General features: G+C 41.1%; 1 protein-coding gene across 1 annotated transcript in view; it reads left to right on the top strand.

Moving 5' to 3' along the window:
- Nucleotides 1–6,599: 6,599 nt before the first annotated feature.
- The window catches only part of HECW2 (HECT, C2 and WW domain containing E3 ubiquitin protein ligase 2), a 112,894-nt gene continuing 100,099 nt past the window's right edge, over nt 6,600–19,394 (top strand). Inside the window, exon 1 of the mRNA XM_086615518.1 lies at nt 6,600–6,891. Within this exon, the coding sequence (XP_086471644.1) occupies nt 6,600–6,891 (292 nt within the window). The remainder of the gene's footprint in view (nt 6,892–19,394) is intronic.

The following is a 19,394-nucleotide window of genomic DNA, read 5'->3' as shown; positions in this document are numbered from 1 at the left end:
AAGGAGGCTGAGGGGAGACCTTATAGCTCTCTACAACTACCTGAAAGGAGGTTGCAGTGAGGTGGGTGTCAGTCTCTTCTCCTAAGTAAGAAGCAATAGGATGAGAGGAATCAGCCTCAAGTTCCACCAGGGGAGGTTTAGATGGGATATTAGGACAAATTTCTTCACCAAAAAGGTTGACAGTTGGAACAGGCTGCCTGGGGAAGTGGTTGAGTCATTGTCCCTGGAGGTATTTCAAAGATGTGTAGATGTGACCCTCAGCGACATGGTTTACTGGTGCTCGTGTAACATTTGGACTCGATGATCTTTAAGGTCTTTTCCAACCTAAACGATTCTATGAATGGGGGAAACATTTGGGGTCAGTTGGGCTGGCCGGTTCTTCCTGCCTAGGGCGAAGCCAATACCCCAGTGAAATGTGTTAATCGTCGCTTCCCCGGCAGCGCCCTCAGCCACCTGCTCAGAGCGTGGATCCTGTCCAGCCGGTGACCGGTCGTGCTCTCGGGGCCAGCCCTATACAGTCTCTTTACAGTAAACGCTGTGGGAGGAGGCTGCTCGCGAGACCCATAAGCCACATAAAAGATCACTGTGTAAACAAGAAATGAGTCACTGTTATGAGTAAGATAAACAGGGCAGCATGTGAACTCTTGTTTGTTTTGCATGGTGGGGTGGGATTTTTTGGGTTATTCCTGTGCTGGAACTCCCAGAGTTGAATTCATGTAGGTTTTTTTTTAAAACTGTTGAATGATTGACTACATGTCAGAAATGCTTTGATGTTGCTTTTCAGTCTCCTTTAGTAAAGAAGGTTAGGCAAGGGGATTTTTCCTATTTGTGTTTTTATATCAAGTGGACCTTTATCCAAATTCTGGTCTCTCTATGGTTAGTAACTGAGGAGTGTATTTAGATAGAAATCGTCCTGAACTTGTGCCCCTTAGAGATTAAGAAGAAATCAGTCCTATTTCTCTCTAAGCTTCTTATCAAGTGTTAAAGAAAACACTGTGATACAGATAAGCAGCTTTGGTACAGGTTTCACTTTTCAACTAAAATACTTTGCTAAAGTTAGCATCTGCTGATTTCTCTCTGATTTTTGCCTGTATTTTCCCTATGCTTTTGATTCAGTTTCCACATTTCAGCTTGCCTTCATGAGATGGTATTTCTTGCCAGCTCGGTCTGATACTTAGTGAAATCACTGCTCTGATCACGTTCAGCCTGATTAGCCAAACCGTCATGGCAGGGAAGGTGCGCACAGCTAATCGTGGGTATGGTCCTTACAGTGTAGTCTGGATGCAAATGCTGTTTCAGTGAGGCTTAGCAGGAATTGAAAGTGGGAGGATAATTCTTATTTTCAGCCTGTGGTAGGATGTACGTGTTAGTGTACTGTTAGTTTTTAGTGACAGACACTGAAAATGGTTAATCAAATGTCAGATAAGCAATTCCTTTTTCTAGGCAGGAAGGCACTAGGTTTTCATCTCGTCTTCAGACTGAATTTTCAGACTGCAAATAATTAAAGTAATGGCTCTTTTTTTCCCTTCCGTCGCTCCTCATAGTCCGGGTTTTATGGCAGTCACCTTTTCCCCGTTTACAATGTGAGTGTCATATTTCTCTCTTTATGGGTCTCCTTAATTAACTCCCAGCTTAACTGTGAGATGCTGCGTAGCAGAGTGCTGACACTAGGGCCCCTTCACAACCTGTTTCAGTGCATTTAGAAAATATTCTGAAAGCTTATGTGTCCTGAATTTTTTGAGGTATATTTTCAGTGGTAGGAGCTCATTGACATGTGAGTTTAACATATTTGTCGCAAATTGATTTCAATTGCTCTGTGCTATGTCATTTGTAAGGATTGTTGTTTAAATCATGACTTTAAGACATTTGGATTTCGGAGTAGGATCAGTTAAATTTGTGGTTCACTTCATTTTCAGAAACTGTACTGATGCCCGTGATTCACCAGAGTGATAACAATTAGGACTTCAGAAAACGGTGTGTTGCAAAGGAGTTAACGTTTCTCTCAGGCTGTTCTCATCTCTCAAACTGTGGAATACTCCTAGCTAGTACAAGTTACTTCTCATGTGTCCTTAAACACGGATGAGTTTGTCCATCTGCCACATGTAAATTTTCAATATGTTCCAACAAATGCCAGTGCTGCCCCTGATACTGCTCTGTGGCTGAGGGAAATTTTTCATCCCTCCTATTAAAACTTTGTCTTTAACTTGCAGTCCTCCTGCATGACACCTATTTTGCCATCATTTTACTGCTGGAAACCCACTGTACACAGTAGTTCAAAATTACATAAATCTCTAGTTGTGGGGCAGAAGAAAATTAACTCGATGTTGCGCTGTCAGACCTAATTAGCCTCGCCTGATCCCCTCGCGCGGGAGGCGGTGGTGCCCAGGCAGGAGTATGTGCATGCTTGGTGGGGTGGGCAGGCTGGGGTGCAAATGGGGGCTCTTCCTGTCTGGGGGTACAGCTCTGCCACTGGGACATTTAAAACTCAACTCTTAGTGTGTGCTGTTGTCCAGATCACAAAGTGAAAAAGAAGGGAGGCAAGAAAAATGGAGGATCACAGCGACTGGCTGATCCCTGGGTGTAATTGTTGTAATTCATACAATGTGTGAAAATGATGTCCCGTACTGTATTCACCTGGAATAGGAACCATCTATTTCCTCCAAAGCCAAACCAAGCCACAGCAGTCCTCCTGCCCAGTAGTAACTCCGGAGTGCACCAGGAAGAAATTGTATCCTGGGTTCCTTACGCTCTTCGTACAATTTGAAAATAGTATTTCTAGGTGTTTTCACTGGCTTGTTGGTGACTGTTTCTTACATACTCTCCTGGTCTCAAAGTCACCCAGAATTTTGAGATCTAGCAAATAATATTCGGCACAGAAAAACAAGATCCTAACATTCCTGACTCTCATTTAAGAAGGCCCTTTGTACCAAAGCTTCCTTTTTGCCACTGACGCTGGTGTCAGAGTGCGCAGGAACATGACAGAGGAGTTAGTGAACCCCGCTGACGTCTGGCACCAAAAATAAAATGTTTTGTGTGTGCAGCCAAAACATTGCTCATGTCAGGAAAGACTGTGTTGCGTACTTTGTGAAGTAAGCATGGTAATCTCTGCCTTGCTTCTGTGTATGTAGAATTATTGAACTGAAGTTTTGTTTCTTTCCTTTTCTGCAATATTTGATGCTGAACCATGTACAGTGTGTGATTAATTGTGTACAGCTGGATGAGTTGAACTCTACTATTCCCCTTTGTTAGTTCTTAATATTTCAAAACATGTCCAATTTATGAAAAGCTGAAAAATAGCAGAATTTGTGTTATGCTGGAAGAGTGTATACATGGAGATGTTATTAAAAAGAAAATCAAAGATGAGTGAAAGGAAATAACAGTGAAGAGGCAGGTTTTGAAGATTCACCATGTGGGGAAAAAGGAATGAATAGGAAAAGAAAACCCTCAAAAACATGTCTGTTTTTAAACAAAACAAAACCAACTCAGATTTTTCATAGTCACAATCTTGGGATCTCCAAGTGCTCTACTTGGTTTTTTTTTTCCCTTTTTACTAATTGAAGGTCTTTTAACCTCTAGAGGCAGAGGTTTCTGTTTATAAACCAGTTGTCAGACATTTGATTGATAGTGGTGGTGTACTGTAGGTCTAATTACAATGGAGGTGGCCAACCAATCCCTTCACTTCTCGTGGACTCTACCTAATTCTGCATTACAGGCTTCATTGCTTGAAACAGGGAACATTATAGCAGGTGACACTCAGCACAGCCTGACAATGCTTGGGTTATTTTAAGAGAACAAATCTATCTGCGTATGATAACTGAAGACTGTGACATCAAGAAGAAAGCCTAAGAATAAAACACAGGTACCTCTTACTTCCTTTCCTTTTATTACTGGTACATGCACACATTTTTCTTAGATGTGGTTGTTTGTACATAAGAAAATGAAATCTTTCCTGTAATATACTACCCTCACAGAAGATACTATAGTGGAATAATGGATGTTGTCACTGGTTAAGTTGCAATCTGGTCAGAAGTGTTGAAATACTACTTTCAAATTGTATGAAGAATGTAAGGAGCGCAGGATACAATTTCTTCTTGGTGCACTCTGGAGTTACTACTGGACAGGAGGACTGCTTTGGCTTGGTTTGGCTTTGGAGGAAATAGATGGTTCCTATTCCAGGTGAATACAGTATGGGACATCATTTTCACACTTTTGACTGAAAAACATCTTACCAGAAAATTCAGTTTCTTCTGAAAGCAGATGGTTGTCCCAAATGAGGACCATTTTATTTCCTCTGTAAAATAAAGAAACAATGAATTGATATAAACTATAGCTTTTTGAAAAAGGCAAATAGCTTTGGTTGAAGTCATGTAGCTTAGATAAAGAAATTTTCATATTCCTTCTATGGCAGGAGGTTCCCCGTCATCGATTCTATCCTCCTATAATCTGTTCCCTCTGTTTTAGTCATAGAATGGTTTGGGTTGGAAGGGACCTCAATGATCATCTAGTTCCAACCCCCCTGCCATGGACAGGGACACCCTCCACTACACCAGGTTGCTTAACACCTCATCCAACCTGGCCTTGAACACCTCCAGGGATGGGGATTTTAATGAACATAGGTTTATTTTACATTAAATAAGATTGGCCAGAGAAGGGATTCTGTTAAGCTGAATTGTTCCATTCTCGTCTTGTCTTTGAAGTTAGTATATTTGATTAAGGTTAAGTATTTTCTGTTACACCTCTCCTGTATGCTTCTAGAGCTGATGCTTCAGTGACATTTATTATGTTTTTATAAAGATCTCAGTTTCATTTTTCCTAGTTAGTCTTTTAAGACTCTGATTTAGCAAGTTACTGGAATCCATGTCTATTTGACACATTGTGAGACCAAGCAACTCCAATGACTTTGCTGTAACACTCAGTGACTGAAGATCTAAGTGAAATCCCACACTATGAATTCTTTGTGTCTTTTTTAAGTGTAGTGATTAGTACAACTGTCTGTAATCTATTTCTTTCAAAACTTCAGTGTAATTGAAGTAGAATGATGATGATATTAAATCATAGAATCCTAGAATGGTTGGAGTTGGAAGGGACCTCAAAGATCATCTAGTTCCAACCCCCCTGCCATGGGCAGGGAAACCCTCCACTACACCAGGTTGCTCAAAGCCTCATCCAACCTGGCCTTGAACACTTCCGGGATGGGGCATCTATAACTTCTCTGGGCAACCTGTTCCAGTGCCTCACCACCCTCAGAGTGAAGACTTTCTTCCTTATATCTAATCTAAATCTCCCCTCTTTCAGTTTAAAGCCATTGCCTCTTGTCTTATCACTACACGCCCTTGTAAAAAGTCCCTCCCCAGCTTTCCTGTAGGCCCCCTTTAGGTACTGGAAGGCTGCTCTAAGATCTCCCCAGAGCCTTCTCTTCTCCAGGCTGAACAGCCTCAACTCTCTCAGCCTGTCTTCATAGCAGAGGTGCTCCAGCCCTCGGATCATCTTTGTGGCCCTCCTCTGGACTCGCTCTAGCAGCTCCATGTCCTTCTTGTGCTGGGGACTCCAGAGCTGAACGCAGTATTCCAAGTGGGGTCTCTAATATTCCAGGTGGGGTCTCTAATATTTTGCTATTTTTGCTTTTCCTTTCTGAGGATGGATTTCAAGTTGTGAGTAATGTGAGGAAGTGTATTATCAAACAGCAGTACTTTTAGTAGCTATGGATGATGAGATACAAGTTCTGCCTCTGAAGGCACAGTGTGATATTGGCATGACCATTTCAGTGAATACCTTCTAGCGTCTCCTCAGGGCTAGAGGAAAGGAAAGCTGTTGAATTGATAAGGCCTCTGTTTTCTGATGTATGGAAAAGGACAACAAAATCTGATTGCACAGGTAGACTGACATAGGCTAATTGAATATATATCGATAGTCTAAAGTACCCCAGTCAATGGTCTGACGTGTCTTTTTATGGTATAGAGGATCTCAGAAGCCATGCTTTATATCTTAAAAAGTAAAATCCTTACAAAATTATTTTATAGTAGCATAAATCTGTTATACCATATTTCTACTGAAATATACCCAACCTTATTAATATCTTCAACACTTTAGTGATTCTGAACATACAGTACATAGAGGGTATTGTTGGAACCGAACATATCTGAGTGAAAGTACATCATATACTGCTGTGATTTCTTTGGTGGAAGACAAGTTGGTTTTCTCTTTGCTCCTTAGGCTACTGCCAGACTTAAATTAGCTTTGTTACTGTGACTGTCCTTGCTCCATAAATGATCTTGGATGTGTTGCTTTCTGTTGCTTTTTGGCTTGTAAATGTTGTTTCATTGTATGTAGTTAACTCTGAATTTTGTTGCAAGTGATTCATGTTGGGGTTTTTTTAATGTGCAGTCACTAAGGTGGCTGCAGTGGTAGAGTAATGAAGTAAAAGATTTTACTCAGTCCGTTTTCGGCTTCTGTAGGAACATTTTTGCGCTAATACCTCTACGTTTAATATTTGAGTGAGGAAGCTGCTGTCTCACTTTAACATTTTCTTTTCTTTTCCTCTTCATGATAGATCTCTGAACAACAACTTTTTCACATAAATTGACAGAAGCGGAGAAGAGATGGCCAGTTCAGCCCGAGAACATCTGCTTTTTGTGCGACGTCGCAACCCACAGCTACGGTATACTTTGAGCCCAGAGAATCTGCAGAGTTTGACATCTCAGGGCACCATGGCTGAGAACATGAACTTACAGCGTGCCAACAGCGACACTGATTTAGTGACCTCAGATAGCAGGTCTAGTTTGACAGCCAGTATGTACGAGTACACCTTGGGGCAATCTCAGAACCTCATCATTTTCTGGGATATTAAGGAAGAAGTAGACCCGACTGACTGGATAGGACTTTACCACATAGGTAAGTCAGAACTATGTTGTAGTATTTCTGTGTGTTTCTTGCTCTTTTGCCACTTCACATTTCCTTTCCTGATATATGTTCTGGCACACTACATAATTAATCTAAAGATAAAGTTGAGATAAGACTGCAGAGAATTACCTTGGATTTCTCTTTGTTTTTCTTAGTGCAGTGAACTATGTAAAAACATGATTCCAATTAACGTAGCTCTGATTCCACAATGACCTACTAGAAGATGAAATGCATTCTTCTTAAACAACAAATGTGTATACAGTTTTCTGTTTTCGCCTTTGCTGGTGGCTGGCTTCCAGACTGGAATATTTGGAGTACTGTATTCATCATGTAACTTGACATGCTTACTGTCCAATGTTTATGCAGTTTTTTGGACAAGTAAATTCTTAACATTTATGAAAAGGTATTTCGTACAAGTCTTTGGTTTTGTAGAACTGAAATTGTATCAATTTGGAAGGAGTGAGAATTTCTGTTTATGAATAATTCTGGTAGATGGAAATCATGTGAAGAGATTCTTTTATGTGCTTTTTTTTTGTGCTTTTCATGATATTTCATAGGAGGGAGCTGGAAAGAGCTCTAGGCTGGCATACAAGGGCCTGTGGGCAGTGTGTACGTTAACAAATGACCTACCAAAAAGAGTGGATCAGTTGGTCAAAGCAGTTAATGCTGAGACCGTAGCATCAGCAGCGTATTTGGACTGGGATTTTCCATTGTATTATGTTTAATCTGGTCCCTAGATCCAAACATCCCTGCTGCGTGTGTGGTTTGGAGCTGTCCAAAGGACAATCTTTATGTCCCCGCTAGGAACTGGAGCGCGGCTAGCAGGTACCTGTAGTGGCACATGGGGTTTAGTCACTCCCTCAAGGAATCCAGTTCACACGTACTAAAATTACTTTCTGAATTTAACCAGTGCTTGGTGAGTGGGACTGGTCGGTTGATCTGTTTCAAAATTGCACTGCTACTCTGAATGTAATTACTAGTGTAGAAAGGAACCGTCAATTCAACCTGCCACAAGCAGGTATAGCAGAAACTGGTGGAAACAGGTATGACCGCTGGCATTTTGCCCGTGCTGGGCCTAAGCTTAGTGCAAAGAAACCAGTCTCAGTAGGATTTCAGAGAGATATTTGCTGTGCCAGGTTTTTCCAAGATGTTCCATCTCTGCATTACTTAATGTTACATACTGTGTAGATGCTGTTTCCAGTTCTCATTCTTTTTTTGTCTGATATTTTTTTTCTAACATTACTGCAGCTCCATAAACTAGACAGTATTGACTTGTGCTGTTCCAGTGCTTACCTGTTACAAAAGCTGTATTGGAGTTGCTGCATGAACTGCAGTCTCTCTGGGAATTAACTGTGAATATGTGCTAAAGTTTAAGCCACCTAAATGAAGTGTCTCCGTAATAAACCGAAATGAACCTTCCCAACAGCATTAGCAACTGAAGTGTGATCTGTGCTGTAAAATGCTCAGACTGCTAAATGGAGCTTAAACATTCTAATTTAAATACATCGAGAGCGTCATCTGAATAAAGGTTTGATGCCCCTTCCCGTTGTTTGTTTTGTGGTTCACAGCACTTTGGGATTGGTACTCAAGATGCTAAAGTACAACATCTTTCTGCAAAATTCTCATTGGTTCTTATTGTGGGCTATAAGAGATTTTTATCTTACTTTCACAGTTAAAAATATTTCTGCCTTCTGTCTGTTGAGCCTCTAAAGTACAAAACAACGTTAAGTTACCACAGGATAAGAAGCCTCTAAGGAACAGCCGAATTTATGCCTTCTTGGGCCTAAAACCCCCATCATGCTACTGTGTAATACCAGAGTGTGTTGGGTTTCCTATTTTCTTCTTAAGTGATGAAAGATCTAGAAACTTGTTTGCATTGAGCTTTTGTCTCTACTGCCACTAGAAATCCATGAGCTCTGGAGTTTTGTTACTGATTTAAAATAGATCTGAGCAGAGTCTTTCCTGTAAGACTTGTGGTTTCATAATTCTGAATGATAGAATTGCACATTTTTTGCAACAGAGAGGTAAGGATAGATTCAGCCTGATAGATGTGCCTGTCTGTCTTTGTTTTAGGTTTTTTGATAAACTCTTTCAAGTATCTGGCATCTCTTAAAAATAAGAGATAATTAAAAAAATTGTAACGGTATGATCTAAAACGCTTTCATTTGCATAACTTTTATAGACGTAGCTAAGGTAAATTAAATCCCACGGGGTATAATCCAGGATTTTCAATCCTTTGTAATAATTGCCGTGAAGTACTCCCAGTTACCACTTACTCCTTTGGAAGCTAAGGACACTCACTTCTTATTTTATCAGGAGAGGGATGTTTGTGGGTGAATATATTTAAAAGCAGCATTCTCAAACATGTTATTAATATCCAGCACAGTTGCTGGAGGTTTTTTCTTTATACTGAAAAACGTTTCGCTTACAAAGTCACTCTCCTCTCACGCTGCTTCCTGAAGGCAGCAGGAATCGTGTGTGGTCACTAACACAAGACAGCGCTGGGGCTGTGCCAGCCCACTGCTGTACCCCCAGTGTTCCCCCACATCGTCTAGTAAAGCACCATTTTTCAAGGAGCTAGGAACAGAAAAAATCAAATATTTTGCCCTTATTTCAAAAACCACGTTGCGTAACCAAAAGCGCGTTCCTGCTGCGCTTTATGTCGGTTGTACAATTAACTGTTGTGAAAGGCGGATCAATGTTTTGATGGGGGGAAAACAGTAGTTGTTAATTCTCTAAATGGAGAGAAGGTGAAATTCTAAAAATGAGCATCGTTCTGAGCTCAGGCATTAGTACAGAGAGATCTGGCAAAGGTCTGAAGCAATCCAGGTACGTTTTCACCTCAAATTAGTTTTGTAGAATACATCCATTATAAAAGGAGTTGAAAACGACATACTGGGAAACTGTCTTGCCTCTTCGTTCGTTAATTTATTCAGTTAGCACGCTCTCATTAGTTTTCTGTCCTCAGGAAGCAGTTAGTTCTGTGCTTCTGAGTGTGGTTTTACTGCATGGTTTGGACTGCAGTGGCTCACTAGGAATCCCACCAAACTTATTAGATCCCTTTCTTTTTAAGCGACTGACTGCAAACCAGTGTACGTGTTCACCCAGACATTGGTTGGGGAAGTTGGTCACAAGAGTGTCAGCAATTGGAGTCACTGCCTTTACTACTAGGTGGCTTGCAGATGGTTGACTTACATTAGGGAATAGTAGATGGAGCTGTTTCTAGTGCAGTACAACTTCAGTGAAATGTTTGGCCTTCTAAATGGTTATGAAAATAGATGTTAACTTTTTAAAAAGAGAAAAGCCTCTGGGGAGAGACACAGATTCATCTTATTCTGAAGGACTGACTTTTTTTTTTTTTTTTTTCCAGTGCATGTGAATTTTTTTCCAGACTTCTGTTTGGTTTTTCCTTTTTAAAAATAGGAAGTCATAAATGAACAAATACTTTGTAGAAAAGACTGCATATTTTATTAGAGATTAATTCACTATAATGTCCTCAGGATACTCCTCTGAAATTACTTCTGGTCTTCCATTTTCAAATGCAAGAAGCTGAACCTACCTGAAAAATTCTACATTGCTAAATTCATGCTCAGTTTTTCTAGAATGTTGTATTTAAAGGAATGTTTCTAGATACATGTGCAAGTTTGCTGGTTTTTGTACCATACTTGTATCTTTCTCTGTTTCATCACTGTGTACACCTAAAATGTGATCTGTTTTCTTGTTGAGGGACTGCTTGGTACAGAGGGTGTTTTTCTTTTCCCGTGTGTTCGTAAGGATTACGAGAAGAAAAGTGTATGTGAGGGACACAGTGTGTTCTGTGAACGCAAACATCCTTTTTCCTGACTATTTCTGCTTTTGTACTGTCTGAACTCTTTGAAGTGTCAGTAGCACTTCTTGAACAGTCTTGCCCATCAACTTTTGTTGAAGCAGCTTTCTATCTCTAGAGGTGAGATGCATGGAGAATGTAGATAACACATCTATAAAAGCACAGAAAGGTGTCCCGGGGAGACTACACGCGAGGGAGAGGTGTTATTTCTGGGTCTTAGCTGTTCTTCAGGTGAATCAGGCAGTGTTGCATGAAACTTGAAACTGTCAAATCTGAAATACATGTTTATCGTTTTTAATTCAGCTTTAAGCTTTGCCTAGAATGGGCTTCTCATTTCTTCTTCAGGATGGGTTATGAGGATTGTCACACAAAAGTGACTGTGAGACATCCCAGTTTTCTTGCCACTGTGTTATTGTGGCAACAGAGTACCAAGACTTCCTTGGTACTCACCTCCAGGGAGGTGAGAACTGTTCAAGAAGATCACCAGGTGGGCTCTCCACTGCTCTCCACTGAGGGTAGTTGAATCTTGATGAGTTTTATGGGTTGCCGTGAAATCTCATATTTAAAGAAATCAGAAAGTACAAAATGAAGAATAAGAAGTCAGGAGAGAGAAGTAAACCCTACTTTTGGTTTAAATAGATTAACTCCCATGGCCAAATTGCTCAGATTGGCATATTTTTGTCCTAATTTATGGAGTTCTATTTATGAGATGCATGCCTTTATTCTGGAGATCCTTGGCATATTTATAATGCTGGCTATCAAAGGTTATGATATTTATTTCCATCAGCTGCTTTTCACAGGCTGCCTGGCTTTTTGTTATGTGTGGATCCATAACAGCATTATAAAAGCAGATCAAAAATTGAAACAAATGAAAAAAAACTGTTGCGAAGTTATATAGGGCAATTTAGATAGGATCTAGGTTTATACTAAGCCTCCTAGCGTAATGAAGTTTGGAGCCTTTCTGTTTCAGGTCAGACGAGATTAAAAAGAAAAAAGCTTTCACATAAACCGCCTTTAATACACTTAAAATAGTGGCTTACATTAGACAGAGATTATAAAATGTTAAGACACTTTATTCCCAGAAGATTTCTCTGGTTTCCATTATAGAAAGCATACAAAGTAATAACTTTATTGAAAAGCCTGATTATTCACTTGATTTATTTTTTTTTCCTTCCTGTTTTAGCAATAGGAGTACTTTTCTGTGCTTTAAAATCTGAGCAGTACTGTCTATTGACTAGTTACTAGGCATAGCAGTATTTATTTGTGGTTACTCCTCATTTTGGCTGCTGCTCAAGTCTGCAAACCATGGATGAGCTTGACTTTCCGTGGGGAAGAGCGGGTGTTTAGCCAGTCGGCTCCCTGGTAGAGTCTTTGGCTTAGGCTTCTGGGAGGCTGGTGTTGCACTGAATGCCATCAACCATTGGGGATTTTGGGGATTTTTTTATGATATCATCTGAATATCTAAGCACTGTGGTGGTTTTGTCCTCTTCAAAAAATAAGCAAAAGGACCAGCTATGGCTCCAAATCTCTTGAAGAGCCATACCTGTGCATGTTAAGATGTTGGTGAAACTCCCACTGGAGATGTATGCTTAAATAATACTTATAACAAAGCAAAACTCATAGTTGCCGATAAGTAGGATTACAGGAGAGAACTTGTGTTTATCTCAGCCTGCTGGCACTGGTCTCTATCTGATGTTGGTGTTTGTGATAAGCAAAAGTCAGTGGTAAAAGCTGCCTTGAAATACTTCATTTGCTGGTGACTTAGTAGTATTAGGGAAGGCCCCCTCTGGAATGGACTAATGAAAAGCAAAGGCAGTCTAATACAGGAATTGTATCCTAACATCATATGTGATGAGGCTTACAACGGTTTTAAAAAAAAAATCTGTAACAAACCAAGGGTCTTTAGAAGCTTTCCCTCCAGGTACTTCATTTCAATCTTATTCTTTCCTGCCTTTCTAGACCTACATGCAAAAGTACTTTTTCCCCAACACAGAATTTGGTACTTTCTCCTCCTCAGTTGTAAGCTAGTAAATTTTGCTCAAAAATCAGTATATGGACAGCATAATACCTCCTCTTTACTGCAAAAGTTAGAAGACCTGGATAGAAGGTGCTTTCTCTATGTATATTCATCACTTGCAGCAGTTACCTTAAAAGATGCACTCACTACATTAAAATACACTCATTATATTTGTTTTAAGAAGAAAAGAATTACTTCCCTGCTAAAAAATAAAAACAGAACCTAGAATCCTGTAGGATGATATTTATGCCTGGAAGAAGTTCAAGCTGTGACAGAGAAGGTGTTGCTAGAACATCCAAACTTTTCAGTTAATTGTGTTTTTTAAGTTTTTGAGATACCCCTGACCTGAAAACTAGACAAACGTAGCTGCAGGGAGGAGGACACTTTCAGCCGTGTTGTCAGTATCTTTCCACTGCAAGAGGTTTTGGCATGACAACATGTGTAATCCTTTGGATAGAAAGCAGTGGTCTCCCCACCTTGCCTTTTTGATGTAAATGGCTGTTCCAGCAGATGGGAAGATGGCAAATAAAAACAGTGGATAGTGGAAAACTTCTGGATTCACACTTCACTTCTGGATACACTTCTGGATTTGTAATATTCCCTTTTACCATAAAACTGCCTTGTGTTAGGCTGATATATTTTTTAAGGTTGTTTGAAGGAGGTTGGCTTTCATTTTGATTTTTTTTTTCCCCCCTGAAGATGTTTGCCGAGCTGTTTTCTATCATGAAACCAACATACCATACACTTTTTTCAGAATAATTTGGGAAAAAGTTATTCCAAATCACTGACAACTGGATTGAAAAGGTAGTTGCATCAATTCACCTATTGATTTGTTTCATGTAAGTAATAGATTATGGATTAGTTTTGCATTATGCACAGCTTTAGAATTCCTCCTGTGAATTTTTTATTAAGTTCTTGGCTCTTTCATCTGCACAGATTTATCAATGACTATAACAATTTGAATTAATGGAGAAGTGTGATAAGCTGAGTGTTAAATATGTTATGTTAAGGACGTGACCAGCGTAGTTAAAACCAGTGACACTTAAAAAGGTGAGAAACATGTATACTAGGACTCTGGAACTAACACTACTGATGGATATGTTTAATACAACCTTTTAATATTCCTCATGTTGGATACCCAGGTTCTTTAATTGTAACCGAAGGAGGTTACTGAAGGTGCCAATACTGATCTTGATAGGCTTCCTATCCTAGCAAAGCTCATCAAGATGTGTCTTGCAACTTACGCTATTTGAGGAACAAAAAAGATCCAGAGAATGGCTGGACCTAACCATCTTATAGCTTCTCTGGTAAGGAAAAATTTTCAGCTGAACTGAGCTGTACCCAGCCCTTGTAGAATTTGACAGTTTGGCGTAAGCGAGGTACCGATGTGGGGTGAAGATGCTACAAGAGTGCCACTAAACTGGCTATGCTTAGCTGGTGTTTACTCACTGGGAAAAACAAAGCTTACAAACATCTGTATTGGCAGCGTTTCATGTCTCTTTTCCCAGCAGCACCCAGGACTCCATCGCTTTCACTCTGCTGGGCAGCCAGTTCCCAGGCAAGCAAATCCCATTCTTTGTTTCAAGGTCTGGTCAAACTGTCTTCATGAGATCTGCCTTTTTTGTCTAGCAGTCATTCCAAGTTAATGTCAAGCTGTTTAGTCTTCGGTTGTATTTCAAGTCACTGATCACTCATTGTGTCACTAATGTGTCAGTAGTCCTTGAAAGTTTATAAAAATTAGTAGATTCGTTGCCCTTGTCATTCCCACCCTGACCTTGGGAATAAATTAATCCTTTATATCTAAGTATGTGGTAATGCAAAAAATGAACCTACTATTTCCATAAAAACAACATAGTCGTTTCCCATGTATTGTAGTAAGGAGAAGAGGAAAAGATACAACAAAGATGCATTACTTTGCTTGGAAGAAGCAAGATGAGTACTGTAAAGTATTATGTGAATGTAGAGGAGCTGACTTTGAAAATTTATAGAATATATTAAAAATAACTTGCATAGTTATGCAGATATGTAATGAGATTGAAAGGGAAATGGACAAAGGATATTTATTCATAAAGGGCATATTTAAGAATTTGATTTCAGCTTGATCTCTTCTTGCATGTCACGGTTAGCATCAAGCCCTGTTTAACTGTACACAGAAGAAGGTTTGATGGATACAGGTCACCGGTTTCTAGTTTTCTGACAAAAATGTGATTAGAAATTCAGTGTCTGTTTTTCGCTGAGAATAATTCTCTGATTGTTGCTATTCAGTTGCCATTAGAAGTTTTCATTATCGGATATGGTGTGAACTCGTATGCTCCATTAAATGCTTCTGTCGTGGTTTAGCTCCAGCCAGCAACTAAGCACCATGCAGCCACTCGCTCACTCCTTCCCCCGCCCCCCCACCCCCCGTCTTGAGGGTCGAGACAGGGACAGGGAGGGATCACTCACCAGTTATTGTCACAGCCAAAACAGACTCGACTTAGGGAATAGACCAGTTTAATTCGTTGCTGATGACGTCAGAGAGAATAATGAGAAACAAAGCCAGATCCTTCACTGTGAGGGTGGTGAGGCACTGGAACAGGTTGCCCAGAGAAGCTGTGGCTGTCCCATCCCTGGAAGTGTTCAAGGCCAGGTTGGATGAGGCTTTGAGCAACCTGGTGTAGTGGAAGGTGTCTCTGCCCATGGCAGAGGGATTGGAACTAGATGATCTTTGCGGTCCCTTCCAGCCCAAACCGTTCTATGATTCTATGATCTTAAAAAACACTTCACACCCCTCCCTTCTTCCCGGGCTCAGCTTTGCTCCCAGTCCTCTATCTCTCCACCCCCCCCGGCAGCACAGGGGGACAAGGAATGGAGGTTGTGGTCAGTTTGTCACATGTTGTTTCTGCTGCTCCTTCCTCCTCAGGGGGAGGACTCCTCACACTCTTCCCCTGCTCCAGCATGGAGTCTCTCTCACAGGAGACAGTTCTCCATGAACTTCTTCAATGTCAGTCCTTCTCATGGGCTGTAGTTCTTCACGAACTACTCCAGCGTGGGCCTGTCCTGTGAGGTGCAGTCCTTCAGTAACAGACTGCTCCTGCGTGGGCTTTCCCATGGAGTCATGGCCTTCTTTGGGCACAGCCACCCTCTCCGGTGTGGGGTCCTCCATGGGTTGCAGGTCGTCATGGTCCACTCCATCATTTTTCTTTTGGGCTGCAGGGGGACATCCTGCTGTCTCACCATGGGCTGCAGGGGAATCTCAGCTCTGGCACACCTCCTCCTCCTCCTTCTTCACTGACCTGGGTGTCTGCGGAGTGTTTCTCTCACATCTCACTCCTCTATCTGCTGCAGCTGTGCTCGGCCTGACCAGCCTGATAAACCTTGGTGGTCCTGGTGGGACGAGCTCTGCCCAGCAGGCACCCTGGGAGTAGGGAGCTTCGGAGCACTGCAAACCATGCCACCCCCCTACCCGTGCCAGGTGAGTAGGAGGGTGGGCAGTGCAGACAGCTGCCCGTGCATTCCCCCTCTCCTCGCTGCAGGTCCCACATGGCACAGGTTTCTTTATTCTTTCTTAAATATGTCATTCACAGAGGCATGAATGGGCTTCGTCCTGGCCAGAGACGGGTCTGACTTGGAGCCGGGGAAGCTTCCAGCAGCTTCTCACAGGAGCAATCCCTGTGGCCCCTCCCCTGCTACCAAAACCCCACCACAGAAACTCAACACAGCTTCCTTCCTTGGGAATTTAAGCTTTATCTGATGGTCATAAATGTGGTTCCCATGAGTGGAGTCACACTTGAGGATAATCTTTGACAGATTAAAACTGAAAACTTGGACCTACTACGTGTCATCTGTGAAGAGGACTAAGAATGGAAGGCGTTCGGTGCCTTGCAAGATCAGGACCTTAATCGATACTGTATCTCTGCTGTCAAGTATGGAAGTGCTTTGTTGCGTATGAAGCCAGTTAAGCCTAAATGGATTTGGCTTTCTAAGATGAACTATGCATAGAAAAACATAGCACAGAAGCAGGCACGTACCGTTGTCACTGAGAGAAATATCCGGTAATGACCTAATAAAAAAGAAAAATATAACATCTTTCTATCTTCACTGTAGTTTAATTTGTATATAGAGTTTCATGCATGACATAGTTAGCAGATGGTAGCCTCCAGGGAGAGGGAAAATTCAGTTCAAGAAATTTTGCAACATAGATGCATCTTGGAATTTTAGTAGACTTGCGGACAGGCAGTTGCTTTTAAGATACTGAGTAAGGATGCAACAACCTACCAAAGTCAACAATGAATAAGATCTTTAGGAATTGTTGATGAGTAGTACTTAATGTACAGGCAACAATGCTTTCTTTGGTATATTCTTTAACTTGTAAATGATTTGAGCAAAAGGATGAAAAGTGTGTTGTCCAGTTTCTATTTAAAAAAAAACCCACGCCTGTGATATATTTTCGGCAGGTAAAATCAAAGACAACCCACCTGGCATCAGTGGTGTTTCACCAAATGACGCGAATAGCTTTACGATTTTTGTTGTCCCTTTGGCTAGATGTTCTGAGTCATTAGCACGTAAGATTTCGATTTTGAAAACAGTCCTAATTACAGCACACTTAATGAGTACACTCCTCTTCTGCTCAAGCAGTTAAATAATAATTGCTGCCTTTCAGATTAGTGTAGATCACCTTCTTCGGTGCTGCTATTTGCTGCCCGTTGGCTGAGCAGGGCCAAAATGACAGAGCATCTACTCTCCCAGGAGCACAAACAGCTCTCTGCCGATTTAGCATCTGGAGTGGGATGAGGGAGAGCAGCCGGGGTAGCAGGAGAGTGAGAGGGACTGTCTCTTTGGCAGTAATCCACCACTGGACCCGTGCAGTTGCCATGCGCGGCATTGACCCCACCAGAGAGGGGGTGATGGGACATGCTTTGTAGCTGCTGTAAGAGGGTTGCAAGTCTGATTGCACTTTTTGTAATTACTTATTTATGCGCTGGGTCTGCTTGTGTTGCTGGGAGTAGCGGAGTTGGCAAACCTTTCTTTCTAGTTGCATTTAATTCTAGGTTCTGTTCTTTGCCTGCTGAGTCCCAGGGAATTACTGCTCTTTAAAAATATTCTGCTAGGAATGTAGTAGAAATGATGGAAATGTTATCTGTACGTGCTTTCAAGATATTTACACAAATCAATAAAGCTTCTTTCCCTTCATTAGTCTACACAATTTTTGGTCCTTTTTTTGCTGTTGCATGTTAACACTGCGAGAGAGAAAGCTTTTTGCTTCTGAGATTTTGTGCTAAAAAGTTGAATAAGCAAGTTTTTTATCTCCTTTTTTGACTTCTAGTGATGATTTCAATGTAATTTGCTTTGGTTTTTGGCACTGGTAAAACAATACTGCTTCTAAAGAATTGAAGCATGACCTTTGTGTCTCTTTTAGCTTTGGTGTCATCCCTTTTAATCTACAGAGCCATTTAATACTTGTTATAAGCCGTGTTTGGCTTCGTCTATCCTCATCTTTGATTTGAGACTAGAAGTTACTATGTTGGCATTCTTTTTGTTTAAGAGGTAAATCTTAACCCTGAAGAGATAATCCACCTCATTACAAAACTAATAAAGCATATGCATGAGGAAAAAGATCGGAAAAAAATTCATTCCTATACCCTGAACATGATACTATGGTGCTGAAGACAGGTTAGCAGTTTTTCTGGTTATTAGGGGAAAACTCTGTTTATACTGTCTCTGCATTACTCTGGAGTTAACATCCTGGGAATTCTGAATTCTCTTCTGCTGAAGTAGATTGCAAAGATCCTGGGCAATCTTCCAACCTCCTTCTTCACTCTTCTGTGTCTACTGCATGAGAGATAATGAAGAAGAGATTAGTAAGATGCTATCGCTCGGATAATGTCTGTTTACTTAGGACGGCTGTGCAGTTAGTCTTAGTTAATCAAGACTTTGTCATAAAATACCATTTTAATTTCTAATGGAAAACAACGACTTTCAGTGTAGTTTTGGGTTGCATCTAATTTGGTGATAGTTTTCCTTTGGATGCTCACTGATCCCACTTATTGTGCAGCTGACTGACTGCTTTGTCTAGAGGAGCATGGCAGGAGGCAGCGTCAGGCAGCTCCTCCATGGGCCATCTGCTGATCCGGTGGTTTTAACTATCAGCTGCAACGTGAAGCTACGAAGAGCAGGTGCATCTTGGAGATGCATCTCATCCCCTATGAGAGAAGAGCTTTAAAACAACAAAATATTTCTGGATGTTGGGACTGGCATGTTGATACCTTGTGTATCATGAGGGAGTTAGTAGATTGCAAAGGGTCAAGCTAAGGTTTGGAAACCTCTTTGTTTGCCAGGGCAGCTAAAGATGCCAAATGACATATAGGGATCCAGGGATATTCTGATACAGAGAAGTCATCAAATAGAAAAATGAAGTCCAAGGCAATCAACTGGAAAGACTGAACAGACACCAATACGAACTGTAAAGACTGTCAAGAGTAATGGAGAAAATGAGAAGGAGGCACAGAGGTTTTATTGTCTTCATTGCAGCGTAAAGTCAATCTTCAGACAGATTCAAACTTGGATTGCAATTTTCCCTGCATTGTGAGTGCCTCAGTTGATCGTTTCTCAAAGAGTGGGCTGGCATTGATGAGATTGCCTCTCAGAACTGGCTGGTGATGCTAACATGTT

The sequence above is a fragment of the Tauraco erythrolophus genome, chromosome 8 (assembly GCF_009769465.1).
Source record: "Tauraco erythrolophus isolate bTauEry1 chromosome 8, bTauEry1.pri, whole genome shotgun sequence".
Classification (NCBI taxonomy): Eukaryota; Metazoa; Chordata; class Aves; order Musophagiformes; family Musophagidae; genus Tauraco; species Tauraco erythrolophus.
Note: the sequence above shows the minus strand (reverse complement) of the source record. Positions and strands in the feature narration are given on the sequence as shown.